The sequence below is a fragment of the Labrus mixtus genome, chromosome 19, assembly GCF_963584025.1.
Source record: "Labrus mixtus chromosome 19, fLabMix1.1, whole genome shotgun sequence".
In the NCBI taxonomy this organism is placed as follows: domain Eukaryota; kingdom Metazoa; phylum Chordata; class Actinopteri; order Labriformes; family Labridae; genus Labrus; species Labrus mixtus.
The window spans coordinates 20,586,954-20,613,622 of record NC_083630.1 but is presented as its reverse complement, the minus strand read 5'-3'; the positions used below and the strand labels follow the sequence as shown (position 1 = coordinate 20,613,622).

The 26,669-nt window shown below is 40.7% G+C and overlaps 1 protein-coding gene across 2 annotated transcripts; it reads right to left on the bottom strand.

Moving 5' to 3' along the window:
- Window positions 1-26,422, bottom strand: map3k15 (mitogen-activated protein kinase kinase kinase 15). 2 transcript variants are annotated; one of them, XM_061064344.1, is made up of 30 exons: window positions 25,658-26,422; window positions 22,383-22,522; window positions 22,003-22,026; window positions 21,325-21,405; window positions 20,638-20,831; window positions 19,583-19,751; window positions 19,377-19,483; window positions 18,011-18,181; window positions 17,708-17,820; window positions 17,244-17,403; window positions 16,719-16,869; window positions 16,516-16,623; window positions 16,072-16,121; window positions 15,140-15,235; window positions 14,876-14,963; window positions 14,664-14,797; window positions 14,435-14,562; window positions 14,008-14,138; window positions 12,587-12,692; window positions 11,308-11,465; window positions 10,996-11,179; window positions 10,442-10,619; window positions 9,563-9,737; window positions 7,426-7,611; window positions 6,472-6,577; window positions 5,997-6,240; window positions 2,217-2,329; window positions 1,929-2,035; window positions 1,760-1,836; window positions 1-1,090 (listed from the first exon to the last, which is right to left on the bottom strand). In XM_061064344.1, exons 1-30 carry the CDS (start codon window positions 25,965-25,967, stop codon window positions 997-999), a joined length of 4,083 nt encoding a protein of 1,360 aa, XP_060920327.1. In that variant the 5' UTR covers window positions 25,968-26,422; the 3' UTR covers window positions 1-996. The 2 variants fall into 2 exon arrangements, with proteins under 2 accessions (XP_060920327.1, XP_060920328.1); XM_061064345.1 differs by lacking the exon at window positions 21,325-21,405 and having other exon boundaries at window positions 25,658-26,421.
- Between the last annotated feature and the right edge of the window lie 247 nt (window positions 26,423-26,669).

The window sequence follows — 26,669 nt, the reverse complement described above, 5'->3', positions numbered from 1 at the left end:
TGAAAACTATTTTTATAACTTCCTGATTTATTGCAGTTGTAAAGCCATCATGAAACTGACAAGCACATAAAACAGTTGGAATAAAAAAAAACATAGATACAGGTACACACAGAGAAGAAACTGAAGTAATTTCATTAAAAACACAATGCACAATAAATAACATGCGTAGAAATGTAAAGGCGATGATGCAGACCGTTCAAGATGTATGTGCATGCTTCAATAAATCATCAATGTTGCCACATTATTTTACAAAACTTAAGGCCTTGAGATTTCCGTTGGCATTAGTATTCAAAAAGACATCGACAGGGATTCCCAGTGATATGTGGAGGATCATCACTGCACAGTTTTGGACTAAGGGTATATTAAATATTGAAAGTATTCCACATAAAACAAAGACTTTATCGGTTTCCACAAATTTAAAATTTGGCATGTACAGAGGCTATAGTCCTCCAAGCGGGCAGCCCGGATTCATGTCCGACCTTTGGCTCCTTTCCCGCATTTTATTCCCCACTTTCTCTCCATAGATTCCGGCCTTTCCACTGTCCTATCAAATTAAGGCAAAAAGCCCCCAAAAAATCTTTAAAACAAAATAAAACAAGGGGACACACTTGGAAAGACGTTGGACAGATAGATCAGTCTAAAAGTCATGGAAATCTTCAAAGTGATTTAGCATGTTTTATCTGAGTAGAATGTATGTAAATTGATATTACCGATAATTTGTCATTGCAGACGCTGCCATACGTAGACATTTAAATGCACTCACAAATACATACAGTTGTGCCTGCACTTAAGCGCTTTGGTCAAGTGTGACAGTGTGTGAAGCCGAGCAGTCGAAACACAGATTCAGTCAGTCCTGCATGTGTGAAAAGAGAGACTTAAACATGAAAAGGCACTGGGGAGAGAGGAAGAGAGTAGAGGCAGCAGTGAAGGGCTGACGCTGTGCAGATGTGTTTCTGCAAATCAAGAGTCCTCCACAGTTGTAGTCCCTGTATCCCCTCATGCATCATCTTCTGATTGGTCATCAACCCTCAGCCTCTCTCGCTCTCTGTGCCGCTGGATGGCCCGCCAGATGCGGCAGAGGACGCCACCCCTACCAGGAAAGAAATATGAAATATGATAGATGTATGCATAACGTATTCTATATGAGGATGTCAAAGGTTTTTTTTGCTTCTTTTGGATTGAAATACTTATCATCTGTTTATTTTTAAATCTAAATCTAAGGTAGTATAAGACGGTGTGTAGAGCGTTTAAAAAGAGAGATGATTAAAAAAAGTCTCACAGTTTAACAGTAATTACGATCAGCAGGCTTAAAACACATGGAAATCTTTTCTATAACTATTTGTTAATGACACACTGATGTGTCAAAGCTTTCAAAGATGAGCCCACCACGCCTGCTGAGTTCACGTTTTAAGGTTTCTTCTCTTGATGATGTGAAAGCTGGACATTTCTTTTGTGAAAAATCAAACTTAACATCTAGATAGCCTGAAGCTTTACAAACACTTAAGTTTACTAAATGGCCTTGGTATCTAAATGTCAATGAAACCCTGTTGTTTCTCAGAACCTGCAGACCGGGGGGGTTTCCCAGAGTGTGGGCCTTGAAGGTTCAGTAGGTGAGGTATGAGAGGCCATTTAAATGAAACAAATACACCGTTTTTTATTTGTGTTTCATCGTTCTAAACTTTCAGAACTGTCAACACATCTTCACATCATAGTTTTTAAAGACTTATTAAGACCAAAAAAATGACATGTTTGTTGATACCGTAGACGAAGACAGCGGAGGTCATCTCTGGAAACTTCATTTAGAACGTCAGTCAGTGTGTATTCCTCCAGTACGAACTGCAATAGAAGCACACTCAGCCATCAGGTTAATGTGTAAAATAATGTGCTTAGGTAATAAACGAATGTTCAAAGGCTAATTGGTGCTCTACCTTATCTATTGTGTCAGCTTCTGCTCCCTGCTCTTTCAGCCAATCGGTGAGCTGCTTATCTGGCTCGTGGTCCGCTGGGATGTGGAAGATGGATGGAGGTGAGATGTCTGTTAAACAAATGGAGGATTTGAAAAGGAAGGGAAGCGCGCGCACACACACACACACACACACACACACACACACACACACACACACACACACACACACACACACACACACACACACACACACACACACACACACACACACACACACACACACACACACACGTTCGGTCAGTTTGTTTACCCGGTGGTTTGTGTCTGACTCTGACCAGCTCCAGGTCATGTGTTCTCTGCTGCAGGGTGGACTTCAGGACGTGCTGGTACTCCTTCTCCTTTTGCAGCAGCTCCTCCAGCAGCCTGCAGGGGGCACCATAGAAAACTGTGACATCTTTATTATACAGGCGTTCAGTAAGGAGGTCTGGGACTGATGTGTGTTGAGCTCAGGGAAATAGAAAGTGATCATAAAGCAAAAAAAAACTGCTCCTTTCTCCTCCGCTCTGTCCTCTTGAGCTAAATTTGAAAAACCTACAAAAATACAAACAAAATACCTTTCGCATTAAAAAGTGAATTTTGATCATCCTGGTCATCAAAAACTAACCTGGGATTACAATTAAAAAAAAAAAAGCCTAAACTATAAAGATACATAATAAAAATCGCACAAAAAGTAAGGAAATTTGTGTTTGGTTGATTATTTCTTTATTGTAACAACACTTCTGAATAACCCAGAATAAGCTGTTTGGCATTGGCAGAGAAGATTTGGCAATTTTTTTTGGGCGCAACCCACATGCTCAGCTCTGCTGCTCATCCCACAAATGCATGTTCCTTACAAATGTGGCACCAGGCTGTAGTTTGATATATACTATGTCATACAGAAGTATGATTTATAAAAATATCCACCTGCCAAAATCTACATACAAAACTTTCTCTATGCGCATGTAAAATAATGCACATTTTTTCTTATTATACTTTGTAATGAATCAGTCCAACACAGTTATCATGTAATGGAACAAGTTTCCTTACTACTGGTCTAATAAGCACAATATATCCTAACATCCGTCTGGAGGAGATAGATGTATTTTCAGTCACAGACATAAACTTCTAATCTGCTCAATTTGTCCAAATGTTTGTTAGATCAGTGAAAAGAGGGTAAAACTCTTCAAGGTTTCCAAATGATTGAGAGGAGAACCCTTCCTTGTGTTTATACGGGGGCGGCAGAGGCATGTCTCTCAATGACAGAGTGTAAATCAGAAAAATAAACGTCATTATCTGATCATGCAATGTGAGTGATGAAATATGTCCTAAGAAGTCCTGACGCACAGCAGCTCCTGACAGGTTGAACTCGATTAACGTGGAATTTATTGCCCAAGAACAGAGCAAGCGAACCATTTCCAACGACGCATGGTTGTTTATATAGGCTCACCGCCTACACACAGGTGGAAGTGATACCAAGAAAAAGAAATCAAAATACAAACGCGTCCATATTCATATTTTCAAGGTTTTTTTGGGGGGCTTTTTTGATGCCTTTATTTGACAGAGGACAGAGGATAGAGACAGAAATCAGGGAGAGAGAGAGAGTGGAGCGGCTCGGGTAAAGGAGCCACAGGTTGGATTCAAACACGGGCTGTCTGCTTGGAGGACTATGGCCTCCGTACATGGGGCGCGAGCACTAACCACTAGGTTACCCGCACCCCCCTCTGTCTTTTCATTTTGAAGTAAACTAAATATTATCATGGTGTAATCCAAAAATACAAATAAACACAAACTTTCCACCATATCGCAATATTTCAAAGGAGGTTTGATGACACTAAAGAGGGCTTGGATGAACGCAACCATCCAATGCGGAAGTCTTTAAGAAAATAAACAAAGAAACCACAAAGGCTGTGGTGTGTGGACCTCAGCCAAGAGGAAGGCGGGGACCACTTAACTTCAACTTCACATACAAAATGGACAGAACTGATACGAGACTCGTCATTCACTGAATAGTAAAGTCAATGTATTCAAGTGTTTTGGAAAGTGGACACTTTAAAATGTGAGCTCTACAAAGGTCTACATCTCTCTCCCTCTCTAGTTAGCTCAAATGTCTCTTTAATGCTTTGGATGTTCACTTTTATAATGTGTGGTTGTGAAAGTATTCCCCAATCATTGCCAGCTCTTACAGCCTTTCCATGCTCATCACCTCTCATTAGTATCATTTGGTTCTGCCATCACACAAACTGGAGGAGCATTCCAGGAGAAAGGCGTTCAGTATGTTTGCCCCCCACCTTTTCTCTTTTTTTGTGTGTGTTTGCGTGGCAAGAAAACATGAAGTCAAGAAAGTGAAACTCATTTTGAACTTTCAGTCTACATCCATGCTACCAGCTTGGACTGTACTTAGCCCTTTAAATTTATATGATATAGAAAAAATAATGTTTGTTGTGAATTTCATGACATCCTGTATTGTTGATGTCATGAAGTGTCACTACAAACATACATGATTTAATTTCTGAGGTAAGTCTCTTGGGTGCATCCTCTTTGCACCATGAACCTTTGTATGGAGTTAGATCAGTCTCAATATTCACAAATGCACACAGAAGGATTAATAAATGTATTTCAATGCACACACAAATATATTTCAATCTATATAAATGTAAAACAAATCCAAATATTTGTGAAAAAAAATAACATAATGTAAGCCTTTAAATTGTTTAAACACATTTGAGACAATCGATTTGGATTTTCAGACAAACATACATGATTTAATTTCTGAGGTAAGTCTCTTGGGTGCATCCTCTTTGCACCATGAAACTTTAAGCCAAATTTCATGGAAATCAATTTAACTTTGGTGACTATTTCTAAGGCAAACACAAAAGTGTCAACCTGACGATGCCACAGAAGAAAAAGCCAAGGGATCAACAAATTTGATTTAGGACTTTACCTCTCAATATGACTTTCATGAAACCTTTGCCCGGTGCCCAAACTACCATCGATTCTTTGGTTTTTCATTCTAACTGGTGTCATTTAAAAATTCTTGGAGTGGTTAAAAATGGTAGAAGGTTAAGATTTTAGTTAAGTGGAGATTTTGTGGTGGAGCTTTTTATTTTGACTTTAACATCATCTAGTGATGTAACCTCAGCGTGTGTCGTCACTCTGTGGTATTCAACATGTGTGACATGCAACCTTAGAGGTTTCTAAGCTTCTGAGCTTTCTTTTGTTTTCTATTTGTGTGTGTGTGTGTGTGTGTGTGTGTGTGTGTGTGTGTGTGTGTGTGTGTGTGTGTGTGTGTGTGTGTGTGTGTGTGTGTGTGCGTGCGTGCGGGCATTCCGTGTCTGTGTAGGTGTACAGTCTCTTTGTCTCATGACCTCTCTTATTCATGAGACTTGATTTCTCACAAAGCAAGCATGCCTTCAGGCAATTTGCTTTGTGTGGGTGTGCGTGTGTGTGTGTGTGTGCGTGTGTGTGTGCGTGTGTGTGTGCAGGAAAGAAAGTTGAATTATTCAAAAGCATTTCCTCAACTGAAGTTTCCAACAACAAAAGAAAATTAACTTTGGCTGTTCAATTAGAGATACCTATTGTTTTCTATTTTTGCATCAGTGATCTGCAGAGGTGTGACTTTGTGCTAGTATGTTGCATTTCGTAACTTTACTCATATAATAAAGACTCTAGGAGCATGCATGGGTTTAAATCCCTGTGAATGTTTTATTTCAATAAAATGCTGTTGTTGCTTGTTGGGAAATAAACGGAAATCTGGGGCCGGATTCACAAAACCTTCTTTTAAAAAAAAAATGTCTTAAGTGCTGATTTCTTCTGAACTTAAGACAAAAGTTAAGAAGATTAGATATTTTCATGAAAAAAGTGCTTTTTTTTAACTTTCTTTGTATATTTTTTCCTAAGAAAAGAAATAACATCATGTAAGGCTCTAAATTAATTCATTTAAACACATTTGAGACAATCGATTTGGATTTTCAGTTTTAATAAACTTGTCTTAACTCTTATTGTTAATTTTTTTGTGTGTGTCTTCACAACACAACAAAGAAAAAGTTCTTACCTATTGGTCTCCTGTTTGAGCCTCCCCAGTTGAGCGGCAAGTTGATGATACGGGCGCTGCTGCTCCTGGGAGTGGGCAGAGTTTAGCGTACTGGTCACGGATTGGATGGGGTCAGCGGTCCCGGTCCCGGAGTCGTCAGCGTGAGGAGCTACAACAGGACCGAACTCTGCTTCTTCTTCATCCACTTCGTCCTCCTTCTCTGCTCCCTCGCACTCTGACGCCGGGCCAAAGTGGGTCTGCAGCTCTGAGGGGGAAATGCTTGAAGGTCAATTTCAAGGTCACCAAATGTTACTGTATTTTTCAACCGCAGGGCTCTTCACACAGGACCTTATGTTTTGAGTCCACATGACATCTCATGAATATTTACCCTGATATTTATGTATAAACATGCAGATACATGGCAGATCGCTTCTGCGTGTGTCCATTAGATGGAGGTGAACACTCAGTTTAGACTGCAGCCATCTGATGCACCCACCTGGTATCAGGATGGTGATGGCAGCCTGCACAGCTCGGCGGATGATGTTGTCCATGGCAAACATCCAGTGAGGTTTAATGTGATGGTTTCTCAGGACTTTGTTTACCTGAGGACGTCACACATTAAGAAACAAGTATATATATTTAAAGTTAAGATAACGCCCTCACACAATGAAATCACACTAGTTGCATTTAATTCTACATCTCTGTACTGACAAGTCTGATTAATCACATGCAGCTCGAAATTTAAATGAACTGCATACATGTAATGCGGGACATGTATGGGCAGCATTATTACAGTTGTATCTGAAAAAGTCAACATGCAGGACATTTGTCTTCCAATTTGCTTGCACTTTTTTAAGGCCCTTCCTCTCTACACTCTACAATAATTATAATATAATAGTCTTCTAACCATCCTTTATCCAGCCATCAGCCAACCACAAACCAACATGCAAACTCCACACAGAGAGGCGGGGCTTCAAACCAGGAACCTCCTCGCTTTGAGGCAACACCTCTAACCACTGCACCATCGTACAACCCATATTGTAGTCCTGTGTGTGAATGTTTAGAAATAAAATCAAAACAAGAGTCCCATTTAAAAAAAAAATAAAATACTTAAATCATTTCTTTCTAGAGTACATAGGAAGATGTTTAACTAAATCTGAATTAAAAAAAACTGATGTTAGCTACACATATAATTTTTAAAAACAACAATAGTTTGTGTCTTAAATGTTCTTTTACTTGTTTTCATCCCCTGTAACCCTGAATACAATAAAAATAATTTTTATAAGGCTTATTAGAATCTGTTTTTAGTGTACCATTGCAGCTATGGGTAGCTGTTTAGTAATACACGTGTGTTAATTAATCAGGCCAAATCCCCTGTTGAAATATAGGGGATATATACTCAGATGTACTGTATGAGGTTCTGTAGGGATTTAGGCTGTGCTAGCCTTACCGAGTCCTGAAAGCCAAAGAGGACCAGCTGAATCTGGTTGATGGAGGTGGAATCGAAGTCCAGGTCCAGCTTGAGCTTGGAGATGGTGGCGGCCATGACGCGCCTCTCGGGGGAATGGATGAAGTCTCGGAGGATGCAGATGATCTGCTTGATGTGGTCGACAGACAGCTGGAGCTCCTCAATGCCCTGTACAAACACATACATGTACACCATCACACAGATGTTCACAGATGTGGATGCTGACTGAGCACCGGGGAATCAATGTGCCAATGGAAAGCATAAAAGTCTGATAGTTGGTAGACAATGCATGCCAGATTGATATAAATGAAGGTTTTTAGACCTTAAATATTCCTTTCAAACATTTGCTTCGACTAACACCATTCAAAGGTTTTAATAACATGTACCATCAAAGTCTACCAGGGCAGGTCAGTAAAGCAGTCTCTTGTGCCCCCTGGTGGTTGTACCCAAAAAGACACCGTGGCCGAAAACGAATACAGGCTTCTTGTCTTGTGTTATGAGTTTAAATGATATTAAAACTTTATAATATATATAATAAAGTTTACACATATGGTCCAAGCGACTTGTTCTAACAGGTGGGATAAAAACATCTGAAGCTTTTCCATTATTAATGTGGTCTTATAGACGAGACCAACACATAACCACAACCTCCAGAAACGAGAGCTTCTAGCAGTTCCTTTAATTGTTATCTATATTTTGTGTTTGTTTGCCTGCCTATAACATGGCCGCTCTCTATTTGGGATTCTAAACTTTAACTCTATGTTGCCCATCTAAACATTTTTAATATGGAGCTTAATGGAGAAATGCAAAAAGAGATTTTTTGTGCAAAAAGCACGATTTTTACACCGTTCATAACAACCATAATTGTTATAAATGTGACTGAAGTTGACATTTTTGCCTCTTCTTCAGTGAACTTGTAAGTCACATATGCACATCATGATATATTCTACTGGATAATGATTCACTCTGTCCATCCATCCATTTCATTCTGAGGTCGGGTAGCGCTCGCAGCAAGTGCAGTAAGTCGACCCAGACTTCCCTCTCCACAGCAACATTTTCCATTTCCTCCTGGGGGATTCCGAGGCGTTCCCAGGTCAGACGGGACATATAATCCCTCCAGCACCTTCGGGGTCTACCCCGGGGTCTCCTCACATTGGGGCGTGCCCAGAAAAAACCTCCAAAGGGTTTTGTTACACTCTGCTGTTATATAATCACCTAATGCAAGCTACAATCTTTTTGTTGCAATAATGAGTTTTTTTTTTAGGTAAGCATTTCCATCCAACTGTTTTATTATTATGCAGAAATAGAAAATTTGCACAAAAGCACATATTATGCACAATGCATAGCATCGAGTGGATTTTGTTTTGGGGAGCTCTGAGACTTATTTAAACTTGTTGAAAAGGAGCATAATATGTGACCTTAAATTAATTTTCACCTAAAGTTATATATTTTTTATTCTATGTTAAGAAAGGGGATTCATTTAGTTGTCCAATCATACACTTTGTGCACATGGCTCATAGTGTAGATAGGAGTAGTCACATCATTGTTTTCTATTGCTTCACGTCCAGAGGATTTACGCTGAGCTTGCAAAATTAGCCTTCAGCTCTTGTTCCTCAAACGTGGAATCATTTACACCACACTCTTAAGACTGACTCCCCGATTTCTATTGGACAAATCAAGTCGAGTATCTCTGATCACTTCACCTCAGTGAGGTGTGCAAAGGTCTTCACTGGGTATTGTTCTCTGTGGTTTGCTTGGTTTAGGATAGGATAAAACTTTATTGATCCCCAGAGGGGAAATTCGGGCGTTGCAGCAGCACAGACAAGTAAGGTCAAAATAGAAAATACACATTAAACAGAATAGATTAGATAAGATAAATAAAAACAGGGGGTATATACAAGTACAAAATGAATGATGAAGTTAACTATGCAGGGAATTGAGACAGTATTTGCAGAGAATGACAAGATAAAGTGACAAGTGATGATTAAAGTGACTTGGTATGATCAATAGCAGCGGTTTGATTTGTGCATTTTTTTGTATCCGTACTTCTTCGTAAATGAGAAGTCCTCGATGACTTTGGCAGCTTAAATAAAGGTTAATGACGGGGCTGAAACAACACCTGGATGTGGTTCTCCTTCAGGTTGGAGATGACCTTTGCCTGGTCTTCATTGAGGACTTTGTACAGGATGGCCCGTCTCTCGCTGTCCTTCTTGAGCAGGAACAGACCGCCGTCCCTGTCCTCGGGGGAGGCGGGTGCACTGCGGTCCTCTGACACCGAACCTTCATCTGGAACACTGCAACACACACACACACACACACACACACACACCCAGACAGGCACAGTGTGATCCGACTGCAATATAATATAAGACATCTAGCACAGAACTGATTTACAGCTGTGTGACGCCGTGTCCAGTTTATTTACAGATACAAGCCTCTCCTGGCTACTCTGTGTGCTCAGGAAAGTGCAGAGACAGCATGAGTCAGCAAGTGCACACATATACACACACACACACTTGTCTGTGCACACGCAGGTGTGTGTGTGTGTGTGTGTTTGCGTGTGTGTGCCTGTGCGTGTATGCTCAGTGGCAAGCCAAAGCTCATAAAATGATCAGAGCTCATTACAGTACATCCGAGTTGTTAAAGGCAACGGAGCGCACTGTGAGCACGATAAGACCACCTGTCACAGAAATACACACACTTTAACGCACACTCATGCACATTCACATCATTTCACACATTCTGTACTTCGCCCGCTGGAGTTTTCATGCGCTTATCCATAGTTAAGATAGTATACGTGTATGTTTTGCATTCAAATTGAGTCTGACAGGTTAACATCAGTGCTGCAGGCAGGAATATATTTTTGAACTTTCTGTAAAGCAGCAGCATCTGAATCAAAGAATATCCAAAATATTAAAGAAGTCTGAGCCTCACCACTAAAAATGAGCACCCTGTAAAATGTTTAGACTCAGTTCATCTGGATCAGCTCTATACGAACCTCAGGTAGTTGGAGTTGGGGGGTTTGAGTAGATTCTCGGAGCCGGAGTTTTTCTTTTTCTGGAAGAAGACGTCGTGTTTGGAGTCGCAGTCGGGGCTCACGGAGCCGTGCTCACTGCTGCTGCTCCCGGCGGCCTCGCACTGCAGCTGGACTGGCAGGGAAACGTTGTGGATGTAGTCTGCAAAATCATCCAAAACGAGAAGAAGACATGTGTGAGTCTGAGAAGTTATTTTAATATGTCAACTTATAAGGAATCTATTTCTTTAAAAAACTTTAATGTAATCTCTTCAATGTTTGAATTTGGACTGCAGTTCCCATTTTAAACACTAGGTGTCAGAGTTAAATATTACTCCTTTAATGTGTGCAAATCGGATCTTGACGACTTCAGAACAGACAAAGACCTGCGCCCCCCCTGAGATCCTCAGGGCGCCCCACTAAGGGAGGCCGGTCTAAGAGAACCAATGTCTTGAAGGCTACAATAAGGACGTCTAACACATCGATGTTAATGTCAACAGTTGATTTTGCTTATTGCGCATGCGTGTTAATGATGCAACCTGACGGTTTGAAGGCGATCTTGCTCTTCTTTCCCTTCGTGGTTTGTCTGACAAAAGTGTCTTTGAGGAGGTCTGAGGCGATGGCTCTCTTGTTGGGGTCCGGCTCAAAGCAGCGCAGGATGAACGACTTGGCCTCCAGTGACAAGGACTCGGGGATCTCCGGGTGGATCTTAAACATGCCCACCTGTACGATAAACACAGTAACACCAAAGGATTGTCTGGAAAGATATCAATGGACCTGATTTTCTCCCAAAATATTCAACACAACAACAATCCCTTTATGAGGAGGAAACACATGTACTCCACACCAACCTTAAACATGGCCGCCTGTGGTTCTCCCAGCTCGTGAAAGGGAGGTTTCCCAGTGGCCATTTCTATAATGGTGCACCCCAAAGACCAGATGTCAGCCGGGGCGCCGTATCCCCGAGGGCCTTTATCAATGATTTCTGGAGCCATGTACTGAAGAGTCCCTGTAGGCAAAGAGCCGATAGTAACCACAAACAAACCATCTCCAACCAGATAAGGAGACGCAATAAAGACACCGAGAATGAGCAAATCTTTGTCTGACTAATAAAGTGAAACTGTGTGGACAGGTGACAGAAACTGGAGTTTTAGCACAAACACAGATTTTTGACTGCCACAACATCAGATGTGTTATTGGGAATACACGCTTTCAAAGCTGTACACTGAATGCAAATTTCAGTATAAGATGAACAAATTCCACATGATTGATTGTTCATTTCACTCTGAAAAAGACGGAGCACATGACATTTTAAAGTCCCAAAGATGACCTTAACATTTAGTATTTTTGTCTCTAAGTATTGATCCACAGTCGGCAATGCAGAGACTTAGAATATGTGGTTCTCTCTAAATGATGATAAAACCAGTGAGAGATGGTGAGCGCTATAAAAAGACTGAGTCAGAGGACAGAGAGGGAAGCAGCAGAGGAGAAGGACACACACACACACACACACACACACACACACACACTAACACACACACTCGCACACACCTGCTAATGAAAGGTAAACACCCTTCTGCCTCTGCTTGATTAGATAATCTAATTACACATCTCAGTGGCTGCTGGAGAAGGCCAGATGGTCAATGAATGTGCATGTTTGTACGCGTGCACACACACATCGGGACACGCTGGTGTGTGTCTGAGTGTTTCCATAGAGGCTGATAGCAGCTCTTGACATTTTGAGGGTCATTTGATATTTACACTCATACTCCGCAGCATCTCGATGACTCCATTAATGCAGGGAAGACTAAACCACAGGCTTGTGATGTGGCAGCGTCTATTGCAATAAATCCATTTCTGGTGCGGTTTCCTCGTTCTGTGTGAGCCAGGTTGTTTAGTAAAGAGTTCTTTTTAATAGTTGTGTCTCCTTTTTTGATAAAATTACAAGTTAGATTGGTTTATATTTGTATAAGTTAGAGATGTTGACTTCTTGAAGTCCATTTCGGTTTTTTTTTAAATATCATTTCAGTATTTTGAGACTTGGTATTTACACATACAAGTCATACTTCAGTTACTGAGAAGACAACAACGATCTTTATTATATTGTATTTTCAATAGTTAATAAGTTACCTGTGAATGTCTCTGTACAGGGGTTGACTCCCGCCAACCGCTTAGAGGTGCCAAAGTCTGAGATCTTCAAGACGCCACTGTAAGTATTCACCAACACATTGTCCCCCTATTAGAGAAACAGACGGAAACAAAGGAGCTGTTTACACAGATATGTTGGCACAGATAAAAAAAATATGAAGTTAATATTTAACCCTCACATACAGCCAGATGTCAACGTCTGTGGCGAGCTATCTTGTGTAAAGTTCAGTCAAACGTCCATTCATGGCCCGGTCTGTCTTTGTCTAAAGGTGTGTGTGTGTGCGGATTATATACTTTGGTAAAAAACAAAACAAAACAACAACCAGCGGTAATTCAACCTGATGGATCAGTGGTTCTAAAAGTGGGGGTCGCAAGACACCCAGAGGGGGGGGGGGTCCCTCACTCAGTGCTTAATTCTATGAATGGAAATGACTTGTATTCTGTTTCTAGCTTTTCTGACGGGAAATTACAAAATTAACAATTTGATAATTTTGAGGCTGTTTTGTGTTACCAGTGAATAGACCTATAGAGTCAATCAATCAATTTTTATTTGTATAGCGTCAACTCATAACAGGTGTTATCTCGAGACACTTTACAAAAAGCAGGTAAAAGACCTTACTCATTGTTATGTTACAAAGATCCGGCCTATCCATCATGAGCACTTTAGCAAAGCAGCAAAAGTTACAGTGGTAAGAAAAATCTGCCTTATTAAAAGGCAGAAATCTTCGGCTGGATCCCCGGCTCATGACGAAACAGTCTTCACAGGCCTAGACTGCGCCGGGCTTGGAAGGGGATAGGGGGAGAGATGGGATAAGATGCAGGAAGAGGGATAGGGAGCAAGGGGGTGGGAGGAGGCAAGCCGTCCATCAACAATCCGGTGGGGAGGGGGGGGGGGTTGTTCTGGCAGAGTGTGTGTGCGGCTGTGCGAAAAGTGAAATGCTTGAACCATGTCTCGGGACAGCGGTGATCCGCAGTTTCTAGCACCTTTATTTTGATGGTCACCAGCTGAAAAGTTTGGGAACTACTGTGCTAGAGCCACGTACGAGGTGGATTTACATCCAGTGATTTGCATTGCTTAGCGTAAACATGTGTCTCTTTAGCTTATTTCCCTAACATTGTATGAACATGCATCGCTTCTGGATTTTACTGTGTGAACAAAACACATTATTGAATTAAACAAATACACAATTTTGTCATTTTTTTCTAGCAAAATTTGGCTGGAGAAAATGTTCCTTTTAATTTAAACAAATGAGATGATTGACATTTTTAACCTCTATTTTTATTTTGTTTTCAGAACTTTTTTGGGGGTGAAGTCTGAACAATCAAAATAATCCTTACACCACAGTGATGCTACACTTGATCCATTCACCGATATCGCTTTTTTTTAAAGCGCGTCTCCGTACCTTTATATCTCGGTGTACGATCTGGTTCTCGTGCAGGTACCGGAGCCCCTCCAGGATCTGTCTGGTGTAGAAGATTATCGTCGCCTCCTTCAGCGGGCCCCATTTCGACCGCAGCAACGCAGACAGGCTTCCTGGAGAAAGGAGAGAAGGATTGTCCAAAACCTATCATGAAACGGGAACATGACCAAGGCAGTTAGAGAGACCGCCCAGTAACTGAGACGTCACAAGCATCGATCTCTGAAACAGGCATCATCAGATCTAAAGATTATCTGCCTACCCGCGTTGAAATTAGAACTGAAGTACAACGCAAACAAAGACTTGATGCGGTGTTTCTTTGATACATTTCTATCTCACCTACAAGGAATATTTGAGTTCTAAAAGGAAGCACAAATAAAAGACTGTTTTACAATCTCCTACAAACACACACCTCCAGGTACTTGTTCCATGAAGATCTTGATGTATCTGTTCTCAGAGACAGAGCCCAAGTACTGGACAATGTTTCTGTGCTTCAGGTACTTGTGAAGGGCAATCTCTTCATGAAGGGGCTGAGAGTATCTAAACACACAGAAAGAAAAGTCAATCCATCGTGCATGCTGTGACAAAACAAACTAAAATAGAAGAAGAAAAAAAAAAGAAATGGGTAAACTCGGATGAACCTGCTGTCTCTCTCAGGGATTTCTTTGATGGCGATTCGGACCTGGTTGCTGAGGTCTCTCCCAGCATACACCACTCCATAGGTGCCTCTTCCCAGCACCACCCTGTCTCCTGTCTCATCTGTGTCGTACTCATACTGTAGCGCAGAAATGCTCGAATGAGTAATCTGATGTTTTCTGTTAAATACATCAATTGAGCTTCTTTCCAAACTGACCTCCAGCGTATCTCCGTCTCCTTCGCCCTCCAGCTCCACAGCGTTCCCCGACCCGTCCGTTATCATCTCCTTCACCATGGAGCAGAACCTGACGTCCACATCGACAACACAAGCAGCAGCACACATCGTAATAACATCGTTATTCCCCCAAGCCACGGCAAGTCGGTGGTCATGTCAAGACAATCGCACAAACGTACAGTACAAACACTAACACAGACAAGCACACACACCTACACAGACACATCTAGAGGTGTGTGTCCTCACCGACCGCACTGCTCTTCAGTGGAGAAGTAGATCTGGAAGTCGTCCGAGTTGTCGTGGACGTAGAGGAAGCAGCAGCGTTCGTCGAACTTACTGATGCTGGAGAGCAGAGGAGTAGAGTTACATGAATCTTTACATTTTGTTTAAAAAAAAAACATGATGTGAAGCAACGTGGATCAAATCCAAATGTTCTCTTAAACCATCCGTTGAATATGTTACTGTACTTAGTTTGTTAAACGCAAAAAATAAAACCAGTGGCTCAAATCGTGTACATAACGTTTGCAGTTGAATTTATAGTTATGTGCACGCATCATTGGTTCCTTTTTCTTTTTTTTTTGCTCATAATGAAGATAATTCCAAACTTTGTACAGACTGGAACATTTATTTTATTCAACTGAATTTGACCATTTGATTAATCCCTCAAATTGCAAGGTTGTACATGAAGACATAAACAAACACGGCGATGAACAGACAACAAATACTGACACATACGAGCAAAAATATGGAAGAAATACAGTAATGAATAAAAACTGACTTTAGGCAGACATAAAACAACTGAAGAAAAAACAATGAAATGATCTGATGACCCTAGCTATTCTGTGTGACATATTGCTCTGGAATAACCTCAAACTCCCCTTTCCGGTTTTCTGATAAGAAAACACAACTCATTAATTAACTGTTTGAAAGAGACGTCATGAAACCCTTGGAATAATCCTTTAATCTAAATTGGTAAAACAGAACACTTGGCTATGTGTGAACGTCCTCAGAATAAACACAACTCAGGAACACAGCCGTCTGCCGAGATTCTTTTTTTTTTTTTAAACGTCAGATATTCAACCCTTAATTAATGGGTCAAAATGTCAGTTTTTTCTTTTTAAGATGATTCACTTGAAATAATCAAACGTGCACGTTCACCTCCATCTTTAAATACATACCTGATGCCTTTGATGGACATTGCAGTGAAGTTCCACTCGTGGATTCCTTTCTGTAATGACAGTTTTGTCCAGAACTCCCGTTAAATATATACATATTGGTTGTGTTTTGTCTCTTTAAAAGAGGCCAGATTTCCATCCAACTGAAGCCCAGATGTAAACCACATTCTCCCCAAAATCCAACAAAGACTCTTTTATAAATATCAGAATGTTGATGTATGAAGATTTAGTATAATGAGATGAACCCCGTGTAAAATACAAAGATGGAGAAACTGTGTAGAATAGTGCAAGAAATAGAACTTATTACTACTGGGTTTATTTTATGCTTTACCAGAAATTTGGATGAACTCGGGTATTTTCTAAAGCCCTAAGTGACCGATAAGTGTCGGTGTAACAATGCAATGATATGTGGTTGAAAGCTACTTGGCTGAGTGGTGATGTTCTCACAGTTTCTGGAGGAGAAACATGCCAGATCGACACGTTCTTCTCTTCAGCCTCGTTATTGATGGACACGTAGGAGGGCTGGTAAACTTTAGTCGGCTCCAGAATCAGCACCTAGAGCAGAAAGATTCACGGGGATGTTAGTGTGCACATCTACACATCTGCATATCTGAATATCTGCATATCGGATTATGTTTCAGCGTTTGTACAGGAAACCGCAGTCGATTGGTCGTTCCCTGCGTGGCCTCTACGATGATGTCCATCCAGAAGTTGAGTCTCTCCCTGAGGGGCGAATGTTCGACCGACTGCTTCTTAAACCTCTGGATCAGCTGCAGGTTCTGCACCACAGACTTTAAATACCTGAAGAAATACACCTTGAATGAGTCACAATGAGTATTATTATTCTACATACAGTAGAACTGCATCATAAAGGACAACAAGAATGAAGAGTAACTGTGTTTCCTTTACATCACACTCCATTTAAAGAAATGAATGGTGATCATTTTGATTGTTACGTCCTGCTAACTCAAAATGTAGAATATATCCCCAACAACGAACATACTTATTATAAAAATAAGATGCGTTTCAGTTATGCTGCTGCATTAAAATACATAATTTTTTAGAAACATACAGTTCCTTAAAACACCAAGGTTCAAGACTGCACTTTTTTTTTTTTAATGATTACGTAAATGAATTTGAAAAACGTAGAAAAAAAGAAACATGAATGACTTTACCAGAGAGGTGGTTTCAGTTTGAAAAGCTTCTCTGCAGCCTGAGTAGCTTTAGGGATGTCGCTAGCTAGCATGCTAACAGTGAAAAACTGGCCGATGTCCCAGTAGTTATTCATCTTCTCCAGCGAGCCTTTGCGCCCAAGCAGACTGTTCAACCGCACACCTAAGAGAACCGATTATACGCGTGAAAACATCGTGGAAAATTCATCCCATTTTATTTATTTTTATTTCATTTTTTTACATTAAACTGTTTAGCTTAAGTTGAACGAGTAAGTAACTTAACAAACGTTTCTGTAGCCAAATCAAAAAATTGTCCTCATGTGTTGGAAACTAAACAGATACAGTACACAGGAAATAAACTGACTCATGACAAAAGTTCCAACTGAACAAATAAACCTTGATTCGTCCGAGTTTGTGGCAGGATTTCATAATCAGTCAAGTTGGTGTCGGGTTCAGGATACTCTTACCTATTTTCCTCAGTTCCATGGAGCTCTCAAACTGTTGGCCAGCAACTATGAGGAGGACTGCGAGATTGATCCCCGAGTAGAGAGTGGGCTGCAGCTCAAAACCCTTTCTATACCTGCAGGTGATAAATGTACAGTAAATAATTAGATTCAGATCTTCAGCATTTTAATCCAGAAAGATAAAATACATTCATAACAGAGTTAAACGAAGTTGACATTAAGTGTGGCTGCTAATCAAACACACTGAAACTATAAATACTTAAAGAAACAGACCAAACATATTCTATAAAGTGCAGACTGTCTCACCACTGTATGGCGTTGTCCCTGTTTTTAGTGTCTTTGCAGTCTGAATCCAGAAAGATGTCCTTGTATATCCGTCCACAGAGGCAGAACATGTCCGGCGCAGGATGTTCACACGACTGCAACACCTGCAGCATCACCTCGAGAGCCTGCTCCCTGTCTCCAGGACTATTTCTCCTGCACATACACAAGTTTATCAATGAATGCAAGGAATACTTTTAATAGTTATACAGCGCTGGGTTCTTAAGTTAGCTGAAATAAGTTTAGAAAGATTCATTAATTCAGTCCAAAGATCAAAAATAAACTCTTGTGTTTGACTGTAATTACTGTTCATATTTACAGGCTAATGAAATTAAAAGTTCAATCAATGATTTACCACACAATTTGACACACAAAGTAAACATACAGGTGGTTTTAAGATGACTAAACGATATCATAATACTAACATTGAGTCAAAAGCTGAGATGGAAGTTACTATTCTGCTAGCTAGCTTCCGTTAGCAGGAGTTTAATGTTGCGTAGCGATGCTCTTAATCATGACAGGATTTAACGCTACAAAAAATATATGTAAAACTAGATTTTATTATTTCAATAAAAATAATAACATGCATGATAAACATAAATATCGTATCCAAATATGTGACTGACAGATTGTATAACCCCAACAAATAACAACTATGACGGGAGTTAAAAGAGTAAGATTTCAGTGATCGCTAATTTAGCAGTTAAAGTCTTTATATGTGATTTTTACTTAAATATAATATAAATCAAGTATATCCTCTGAAAATAACTCTGTGAGTCATGACTGTCTACAATGGGTGTAACACCCGAGTCCCACTGTCTGTGATGTTTTCAGAGTTTTCAGAGTCCTATCTTCAGTTTGTTTACATCGCCAGGAGAGCCGGCTGACTCCTCCCCTCGTGTATAAAAGTTGTTTAATTGAGGGACTAGAGAAAAGAAGAATAACATACTATACTCACTGCTTAACTGTGTTTCTAGATCACGCTCATTTCAGGTAAATTTACATGCAGTGTGAAGATACGAGCATAATAAAGATCGCTAGCATTAGCATGCTAACACAACAATGCAGCACGAGTTGTTTTGGTTTCATGCTGGTGCTCAAGGGCAACATCTGCTGGATCAAAAAAATCACATATAAAGCCTTTAACGTTAGCTAGTGAAGCACAGCTAGTGTTTTCTTCTAGTTAGGAAGAAATGTAACCACTTCCATATTTAGTTGAAAAATTACATTTTAAACACAACAAGATCTTAGTTAGTTTGATAAAGTTAGGCCTAGGGGAAAAAGAGGTGAAAACATATCGGGTAACGCTTTAGCTAGAGGCTAGCTGTGGTGAAATCCAGCCTCAGCTTACCTGTTGAGGGCGAAGGCGTAGTGAAACTGGATCATGGGCTGGGTGGCCAGATCACACGTCGGCAGCATCTCCAGAGTCTCCACCAGCTTAACCATGGCATCGTAGTCCTTGGTGGGTAAGATATGGAATAACGCCTTAAACTTACATGCAATGCAATTGTGTTTATATTTATCCTACAGTGTTTCTCCAAATGAAGACGGACGTACCTGTATGTCCCTGTAGGAGAACAGCAGGTTCATAACGATGTCCTGGGTGAGGACCTCTGTGTTGTCGATTCGTAGTTTGATTCGGGAGAGCTCCTTGGCGAGCTCTTCTCCCTGGTACTTCTCTCTGGCCTTCCTGATGTCATTCAGGAGGGTGTCCTTAAAGGAAGCACTGCAAAACACAACGAGACAGTAACAGTGAAAAAAAAGACAATAACATGCAGGAAGTAGTAGTAATAACAAAAAGCCTCTTCTCTTCTTTAAAATCTTTAAATCAGGTGAAAAAACAGACCATGTTTTAAACATTTTCTACACATAACTGTTCAATAATGACATATCAACATTTTTTTTTCCATTTCCCATCTGCACAGCTGTCTCAAGAGTCAGCCTCTATAGTTGGACACTTTAATGATCACCTCAATTACTTAAATAGCACCTTTAATTTAATGTTATTTAACGTCTGTTTTTTGATAATTTTGCACTATCTGCTTTTTTAAACATTGCTGTACATATATAAACAACACAACTTCAGAAGGTCAACACTTTTTTATTTTTTATATTCAGGTCTAATTACAGATTGTTTAAATTGCACATGTATTTTTATCCCTGCACGGGTTATGTACATTTCTTGTATAAGTCTATTTTTAATTGCACAGTTTAAGTTTGATTCATCAAGGGGTATTCTTTAAATCTTTTTTGGGGGTTAATATATATGTATGGGAGGGGGGGCGTCGGTTTTGTGGTTTAATTTGTAAAAAATGTTTCATGTCATGTTCGTCTTTGTAACCTGCTACTGGATGCTTTGAATTTCCCTCGGGATCAATAAAGTATCTATCTATCTATCTATCTATCAAAGTCAACCTTTTTTGATTTGTCTAAAAGCAAAAGCAATGTTCTCTCTTTGTAATGTGTCTTCTGCTCCATTAGGTTATGACACACGCAGCAGACGCTAATTCAAAGCTGTTAGTTCGGGCCCTTCGAGACGCGATACCCACCACGTCTCAGGTGAATAAAATGTTTCTTCTGTGTGGTGATGTTGACGCCTAAATGTGTCTCACCAGGATGTGACGTGGATGTCCTTCAGCAGGCTGGTGAAGCGGTCGGTCAGGGGGACGCAGAGCGGCCCCAGCAGGTTGTCCCAGCTGGGCTGCATGTACTCACTGGCCCTGCGCTGAGCGTCGCTCTCGCAGCACATGTACTCATGGTTAGGAGTCACTATGTAGGGGATGAAGTAGTAGTTCCCACTGGATGCCTGGGAGAAGAAAAGAGGGGGGGGGGGGGGGGGGGGGTGTTCACTTCAGCAAGACTGTTTTTTGTCAAGGAAAAGGAGGACTCAGGTCTGGATTTTGAGTGCTGGATACACAAGCAAGATGATGTTGCCAGGTGTTAAAGGAATCAAGGAAGGGAAAGGGATGGAGAAGGTAGAGATTGAAGAAGGGATCGGTAAACAGAGGATAAGGACACCACTGAGATTAGTCATCATGACCACTTCAGCAAAGATAAGTTCTGTTAACTATGCTTACGTGTGTTATTTATGTCTATTTTTAGGGTCACTTAACACCTCTGATACAGCCACCATGTCTGTGAGTCATTTTATTCTTCTTCTACTCTGTGAGTTGCATGCTGTCACATCCCATCGGGAGGTCAGTGTTTTAGCTCCTTCTCCATTTTCATTCTGAAAAATATTGTTATTATTAGTTCCTCAAGGTATCTCCCATCATGCCTTGGTGCAGCATGGTACCTACTTTATTACGCAATCCAGAGCCTCTGTACTCTGGAGGCAACTGAACCCAGGGAAAACCTACAGCTGGGGGACGAGAGGCCTTCTACACACGCACATAGAAACACACACAAACACACACACACAGACAAACACACACAAACACACACACACAGACAAAGAAAAAATATATAGAAAATCTGTCACTACGATAAATGGCCAATACAAACACAAGTTTCTATCTGGGGATCCTGCCATGCATGGTTTTGATCGAGTGTCCGAGCAAATGTTCAAGGGTTTGTGCAGAAGAGAGAGAGATAGAGATAGAGAGAGAGAGAGAGGGAGAGAGAGAGAGAAAGAAAGAGAGAGAGAGAGAGAGAGAGAGAGAGAGAGAGAGAGAGGGAGAGAGAGAGAGAGAGAGATAAAGAAAGAGAGAGAGAGAGAGAGAGAGAGAGAGAGAGGGAGAGAGAGAGAGAGATAAAGAAAGAGAGAGAGAGAGAGAAAGAAAGAGAGAGAGAGCATGTAGATATGCATTCCTTCATGCATTGCGTGAGAGTACTACCAGTACTTGTCTAAAATATTATTCCAGAAATAGCAGAACATACTGTGTGAGCATAAATCACTGTGAAACACACGCTGACACACACACACACACACACACACACACACACACACACACACACACACACACACAGAAACTTACTGTGTTCTTCTGTGCCACCATGTCCTGTAGGGAGATAAAAAACAAAGAGCCTGTGAGATCAGATTTCAAGACTTGAAGTCAAAGTCAAAGTGTGTATTCTCGAGGCACACTTGAGTTTGTATCTTCTCATACTTTGAAACAGCTGTTTCCTCCTGGCAACACAGTGCAGCCCTGACTGGACTGCACACACACTGACCACATGCACACCAGCACTCTCACACACACAAATACAGACTGTAAATAACTTTGTGGATCATTTTGTTCTAAAGAGGTGCACAGGAATGGCATGCATGAACTCTAAATACACCAGCAGGGCATTTAAATATGTATTTGTGTGTGTGTGTGTTTGTGTGAGTGTGTGTGTGCATGTAGGTGTGTACCTTCAGTGACTGGGCAGTGTCAGGGTCTGTGTCATGGTACAGGATGACGTTGTTGGCCATGTCGAAGCTCTCCCTCACGCCCAGATGGTAAAACAAGGAGGGCTGCCGGAACACATCGCTCATGTCCACAACCGCGATGTCTGGAAGAACGGAGGCGAGAAGAAAACACAAAGAAAAGAAAATGTCTCTGAGCACATTCTTCAAGGACAATGGAGTCAATGTCTTATGAAGAAGTGACCCTAAAACAATAAAGTGACCAGAGAGCACCATATAATACAATATGACAGAACACAACACGATATGACACGACACAATAAAATACGACATTTGCAGAAGTTGAAAGCTTCTCGTTTGGAAATAAAAGAAACCGTTATCAGCATGACAAGTCGTGAAGAATGACAAAGAGCTTCCAGTTGACTTTCATTGTGTGTTGTTGTTTTTTTTTTTGTTCACTCGGGTAGTTTGGAGGTCCTTAATTTTCCTTGGCGCATTGTAAGAGGATTAAAGATTAGGAAGAAAGACTCAAACATGCATAATGATGTGAGAGTTAATAAAGAAAAGATGTCGAGAAAAAAAAAGTGTGAAAACAAAAAAAAACTAATTTTAGGCAATAATGACGTTATATATTTTTTGCACATTCAAGAAACATATTTAAGCATCAAATTAATAAATTATTGAATGCCGTTGGCCGAGTGGTTAGGGCGTGATCCCGGTGTACAGAGGCTGAAATCCTCAAAGCGGGCGGCCCGGGTTCAAATCTGACCTGTGGCTCCTTCCCACATGTCATTCCCCCACTCTCTATGTCCTTAATGTCCGACTCTATCCACTGTCCTATCTCTACATTAAGGGCATTAAAGGCCCAGAAATAACTTTTTGAAACAAATGTAAAATGTAGTTGAGATCCGTCTATTTCAATGTACTGAAGATGCTGAATTTGCTTTTTAAATCACTGTAATTGTCAACATGTTAACATTTATAATGGCAATGGCAGCAAGCCAATATCTAGCAGGGAAAGCACACTATGAGCTGTCTTTGTTTACCGTGTTTGTACGCCTACACCTGCTAAAAAGTGCAATAAGATTAGGCTGATGGAATTGTGTTAGTGTCGCAGATATTCTGTAGGGATCATGAGTGTCTGTACAAACTGTTATTGGGATTTCTGTAGTTTTCAATACATTTTACTATAAGGGGGGTGCTGTATAGCCGAGCGCTAATGTTGCATGCCCCATGTACAAAGGGTATAGTCCAGAACCAACAAAACTAAATAACATCGTTTAAGTTATCAGTCATTTAACTTTTAACCATGATTTAGGCTGTTGATTAAGAGTGAAGTGTTAAACAACACAGAACAGAAGTCCTTAAAGTCCGCTGTCATTGTGATGTATGGCAGTGTTACATTATTGCTTTATTCATTGTGTAATTGTTCTGTCCTCTGCCTGCCAACATTTTAATAATAACAGCAGGCTATCAATCTACATGCCTTGATGATATTATTCTTTATATAGCCTGCCTATCAATTGATTTTAAGTGCAATAAACACGGACAATATCTGACCGCATTTTCTCCAAATAGTGAGTGAAAGATGAGTCAGCCATAACAACGGCTTTTATGTAGTTTTACATTTTGGATACTAAGGCTATAACAAGGTGTCATTCTCTAATAGATTTAATTTGAGATGTACATGATTCCTAAAAAAACATCCCAAAACACCTGTAATGTTTTGAATATGCAGAAAGTTATGAACAATACAGTTGAATAATTAATAGTAATTCAAAAATAATTTTAATTTCCTATACATAGTAAAGAAATTTCCGCCATAAATTAATTCAGAAAAGGCACAAAGTGTTGCATAAAAATTCAGCAGAATGCAGGAAATTAAGTGTTTGACGCTCAAAATTCTTGTCCCCCCCCCCCCCCCCCCAATGTTGAATCCAAACCTACGCCCTTGGTCCTTGCCACAGTGGGTTTGAATCCGACCATGGCCCTCTGCTGCAAGACTGCCTCCACTCTCTCCTCACATCATTTCCTGTCTCTCTTCAGCTGTCCTAATGAATCAGTTCAACATGTTGTGCTCTTTTGAATACAACTTTTCTCACGCAGCAGATCCTCTGACATGTCTACAATTCATTTAGCGGACTCTTTAATTCCAAAGCGACACACATCAGAGAGGAAGAACAACACAACCAAGAGGAGAGAGGAGTCAACAGCATCAGTAATCAAACAGGTGCTGACAGGCAGTGCACAGAGGCAAAGCACAACATCTACAGTTGTTCTTGAGAGTGTCATGTCAGGGCATGTAAAAAGTACAGGTTAAACAGTCCTTGCCCTGCATTGTGCCTGAAGGCTCATAGGCTAACTGGGAACCTTTTTTTTTTTCCTGCAATGACAAGTCAAATGTATGTCTGTTCCCCTCATTATCACATGCTTCTACTGGGCATAAACCAAACATTTACCAAAGTGTATCTTATCTAAAAGTGGAAGGATTTCCAGGAACTATGACATCATCAGCAAATGAGAGTTTAACTCAAACAGGTGTCTTGATAAATATTATCAGTAAGATGCAACACTTAAGACTTAACATGTATCACAGGTCACGAGGGGTCAAAGCTCAGCAGAAACCATTTTTATTGAATAGTGCGGAAATGTATTGCAACGGTGTGACTTTTGACATGCTCTTATCTTAACTCCTCTTGTGTTTTAACTTGGTAATTTCTTATCTTACTTACTTGTCGATTTCTGTTTTATATTTATATTTACTTTTCATTTTTATTAATATTATTGTTTTTTTGTTTTTTTTTATCCTTTAACCACTTGTTTCTTTTTATTTTACTGCTCTTATCTTCTTATTGCTGTTATCTTTTGATTTGCTTTCAGCTCTTTTAGTTTCTTACATCTTTTTAAATCTTTGCTCCTCTTGATCTCAGCTCGTGTTGTTGGGTTCTTGTGTTGCCTGGGTTCTTATAATGGTTCTTGTGATGGTCGGGTTATATATGTCTGTTGGGTATCGTGCACTTTGGGTTCTTTTCTGTTGAATTGTATTTAATTATTTTGAGTATTTTGCATTTGTTATGTTCTTGCTGTTGTTTATGTTCTTCTGTGTTTGGTTTCTTGTTTTTGCTGTTTTTCAAAGCACTTTGTAAACCTGTGTTTTTAAAAGGTGCTATATAAATAAAGTTATTATTATTATTCTTATGCTCAATTTATGCATTATTTTGACCATACTTACAACTATAGAAATTCATAATCTACACAGGTATGTAATGTGACAGACTCACCTGCATCGTAGAAACTGTCCAGCACTGATGTCTCTCCAAAGTCCAGCCGTCCGAAGGTGACGGTGGTCAGCAGGGCGCTTTCTGAGTCGCAGGCTCTTTGCAAACACTGCAGCGCTCCGGACTCTGGTCCTCTGGCCATCCCCGCCTTCAAGCCGTCGTTCAGGACGTAAACCACCCGCAGAGAGCGCTGCTTGGCGGGTGGACTCGGGCTGGACACCTCGCCCCTCTCCCGGTCCCTCTCCACCAGGCAAACCCCGGCTGAGTGTTCCCCTCCCATGTCGGTGACCTGAGCGCTTTGCCCGGTGTCCATAGCGAGGTTCAGGGAAGTCTTTCTATTTTATCTACTTCCTTTTCCCAGTAACTTTCCACTTTGGACTCCCGTACTTCCTCTATTCGGTTTCTTCTTGTTGTGTCCCGTCGCTCACTTGTTGCGCACCTGCCGCCGGAGAGGAGCGCGTCTGAGTTTGTCCCCCCGCATCTCCGCCTCATTAACTCACATCACCTGCCGATTATCTCGCACCAAGAAGCCCGCTTCACCCACAGACCAGATCCGACCAGATCCGGGGAGAAAGAGGAGTCAATGTCGAAAAGACAAAAAAAAGACATCCAAAAAAAAGATATGAAATATAGGCTACTCTCTTTTGATTTCCTCTCGCCTTCACTCTGGTTGAAAAGTTTCTCTCAAGGAGTTTGTTTGATTCAGCAGGACACAATCATGACCGTGCTGTTCACAGCCTGAAATGTCATCCTTGTCTCCCCGGTGGTCTAAATATAAATCTGTTTGTCCGCCTGGCCCACTCCTCTTAAACTGCAGCCAAGTTATGTCCACCACATGGCTAATAAAATCAACACAGGACTGACCTGAAATCATATTTCCCCTTATCAAATATGAGTGGGTACGTGGCTTTTGTGACTTTTTCATGCATTTTGTCTATTCTAAAGATTTAAGAGAGTTTTTTTTCGCAATAAAATCTATAGGCTAGGTTACAGAAGAGGATTAGGACCAGACATG

Bases quoted from the DNA above. Each gene is read 5' to 3' on its own strand.
- map3k15 (XM_061064344.1), bottom strand. From the start codon at position 25,967: ATGGACACCGGGCAAAGCGCTCAGGTCACCGACATGGGAGGGGAACAC. The intron at 18,182-19,376 runs GTAAGCTGAGGC...GTGTATGTGCAG, and splicing joins TACGCCTTCGCCCTCAACAG to GAGAAATAGTCCTGGAGACA. The intron at 6,578-7,425 runs GTAAGGCTAGCA...TGACGTCCTCAG, and splicing joins TCTTTGGCTTTCAGGACTCG to GTAAACAAAGTCCTGAGAAA.